Source organism: Eimeria tenella, genomic scaffold, assembly GCF_000499545.2.
Source record: "Eimeria tenella Houghton genomic scaffold, Eth_scaff1012, whole genome shotgun sequence".
NCBI lineage: Eukaryota > Apicomplexa > Conoidasida > Eucoccidiorida > Eimeriidae > Eimeria > Eimeria tenella.
In genome coordinates, this window is record NW_013541461.1 from 1,572 (window position 1) to 3,870 (window position 2,299).

The 2,299-nt window shown below is 53.7% G+C and overlaps 2 protein-coding genes across 2 annotated transcripts; one reads left to right on the forward strand and one right to left on the reverse strand.

Annotated features, from left to right (window-relative positions):
• Positions 1–687: 687 nt before the first annotated feature.
• On the reverse strand, positions 688–1,644 carry ETH_00002995 (uncharacterized protein; the record flags this gene model as incomplete). The annotated part of the gene is made up of 1 exon (XM_013372654.1): positions 688–1,644. The coding sequence occupies one exon, from the start codon at positions 1,642–1,644 to the stop codon at positions 688–690; it is 957 nt and encodes a 318-aa protein (XP_013228108.1).
• A 173-nt stretch (positions 1,645–1,817) lies between these two features.
• Positions 1,818–2,180, forward strand: ETH_00003000 (uncharacterized protein; the record flags this gene model as incomplete). Its single annotated transcript, XM_013372655.1, has 1 exon — positions 1,818–2,180. One exon carries the CDS (start codon positions 1,818–1,820, stop codon positions 2,178–2,180), a length of 363 nt encoding a protein of 120 aa, XP_013228109.1.
• Positions 2,181–2,299: the final 119 nt, after the last annotated feature.

A 2,299-nucleotide genomic window follows, 5' to 3' on the forward strand; every position in this document is an offset into this window, starting at 1 on the left:
GCAGGTTGTCAAAGGATGGGTGCTTCGACATGGCGTTTGAGACGTCGTAGATGCGGTTGATGGATAGAAGGGTAGACCTGGGAGGAGGCGCGTGGGTGTTTGGAGTAACGCGACTTCTGCTGTGCTGCGGTGCATTGGTGGTTGCAAAGCGGCAGCGGAAGTGTCATGAGAGAAGCACAGGGAAGAGAGGACGGAGAGACTGTCGAGGGTATTATTGCAGTTGGAGGAGGTGCATTTGCTTTAATGACGCTGTCTGGGTAATTGATGTTGTGGAGTCGGTTTTGGAGTTGAGTGATGCGGCATTTGGTTGCGAGAAGGAGTCGGCGAATGCGTGGGATATGAGGGCTGTTGCAGATGTTGAATGGTTGGTATGTGGGATGCGGGTGCAGTGATTTTTGTTGGGGTGTGATGAGACTGTAGCGGTAGACGCTGGAGGAAAGTGGCAGGGCAGGTTGTCAAAGGATGGGTGCGTCGACATGGCGTTTGAGACGTCGCAGTGGCAGTTGACGGATAGAAGGATAGACCTGGGAGGAGGCGCGTGGGTGTTTGGAGTAACGCGACTTCTGCTGTGCTGCGGTGCATTGGTGGTTGCAAAGCGGCAGCGGAAGTGTCATGAGAGAAGCGCAGGGAAGAGAGGACGGAGAGACTGTCGAGGGTATTATTGCAGTTGGAGGAGGTGCATTTGCTTTAATGACGCTGTCTGGGTAATTGATGTTGTGGAGTCGGTTTTGGAGTTGAGTGATGTGGCATTTGGTTGCGAGAAGGAGTCGGCGAATGCGTGGGATATGAGGGCTGTTTCAGATGTTGAATGGTTGGTATGTGGGATGCGGGTGCAGTGATTTTTGTTGGGGTGTGATGAGACTGTAGCGGTAGACGCTGGAGGAAAGTGGCAGGGCAGGTTGTCAAAGGATGGGTGCGTCGACATGGCGTTTGAGACGTCGCAGATGCAGTTGATGGATAGAAGGGTAGACCTGGGAGGAGGCGCGTGGGTGTTTGGAGTAACGCGACTTCTGCTGTGCTGCGGTGCATTGGTGGTTGCAAAGCGGCAGCGGAAGTGTCATGAGAGAAGCGCAGGGAAGAGAGGACGGAGAGACTGTCGAGGGGTATTATTGCAGATGAAGGAGGTGCGTTTTCTGTAATGACGCTGTCTGGGTATTGATGTTGTGGAGTCGGTTTTGGTGTTGGGTGATGCGGCATTTGGTTGCGAGAAGGGGTCGGCGAATGCGTGGGAAATGAGGGCTGTTGCAGATGTTGAATGGTTGGTATGTGGGATGCGGGTGCAGTGATTTTTGTTGGGGTGTGATGAGACTGTAGCGGTAGACGCTGGAGGAAAGTGGCAGGGCAGGTTGTCAAAGGATGGGTGCGTCGACATGGCGTTTGAGACGTCGCAGATGCAGTTGATGGATACAAGGGTACACCTGGGAGGAGGCGCGTGGGTGTTTGGAGTAACGCGACTTCTGCTGTGCTGCGGTGCATTGGTGGTTGCAAAGCGGCAGCGGAAGTGTCATGAGAGAAGCGCAGGGAAGAGAGGACGGAGAGAACCTCAAGGTTATTGTGGCAAATGAAGGAGGTGCGTTTTCTGTAATGACGCTGTCTGGGTAATTGATGTTGTGGAGTCGGTTTTGGAGTTGAGTGATGCGGCATTTGGTTGCGAGATGGAGTCGGCGAATGCGTGGGAAATGAGGGCTGTTGCAGATGTTGAATGGTTGGTATGTGGGATGCGGGTGCAGTGATTTTTGTTGGGGTGTGATGAGACTGTAGCGGTAGACGCTGGAGGAAAGTGGCAGGGCAGGTTGTCAAAGGATGGGTGCGTCGACATGGCGTTTGAGACGTCGCAGATGCAGTTGATGGATAGAAGGGTAGACCTGGGAGGAGGCGCGTGGGTGTTTGGAGTAACGCGACTTCTGCTGTGCTGCGGTGCATTGGTGGTTGCAAAGCGGCAGCGGAAGTGTCATGAGAGAAGCGCAGGGAAGAGAGGACGGAGAGACTGTCGAGGGTATTATTGCAGTTGGAGGAGGTGCATTTGCTTTAGTGACGCTGTCTGGGTAATTGATGTTGTGGAGTCGGTTTTGGAGTTGAGTGATGCGGCATTTGGTTGCGAGAAGGAGTCGGCGAATGCGTGGGAAATGAGGGCTGTTTCAGATGTTGAATGGTTGGTATGTGGGATGCGGGTGCAGTGATTTTTGTTGGGGTGTGATGAGACTGTAGCGGTACACGCTGGAAGAAAGTGGCAGGGCAGGTTGTCAGAGGATGGGCGCGTCGACATGGCGTTTGACACCTCGTATATGCGGCTGATGGA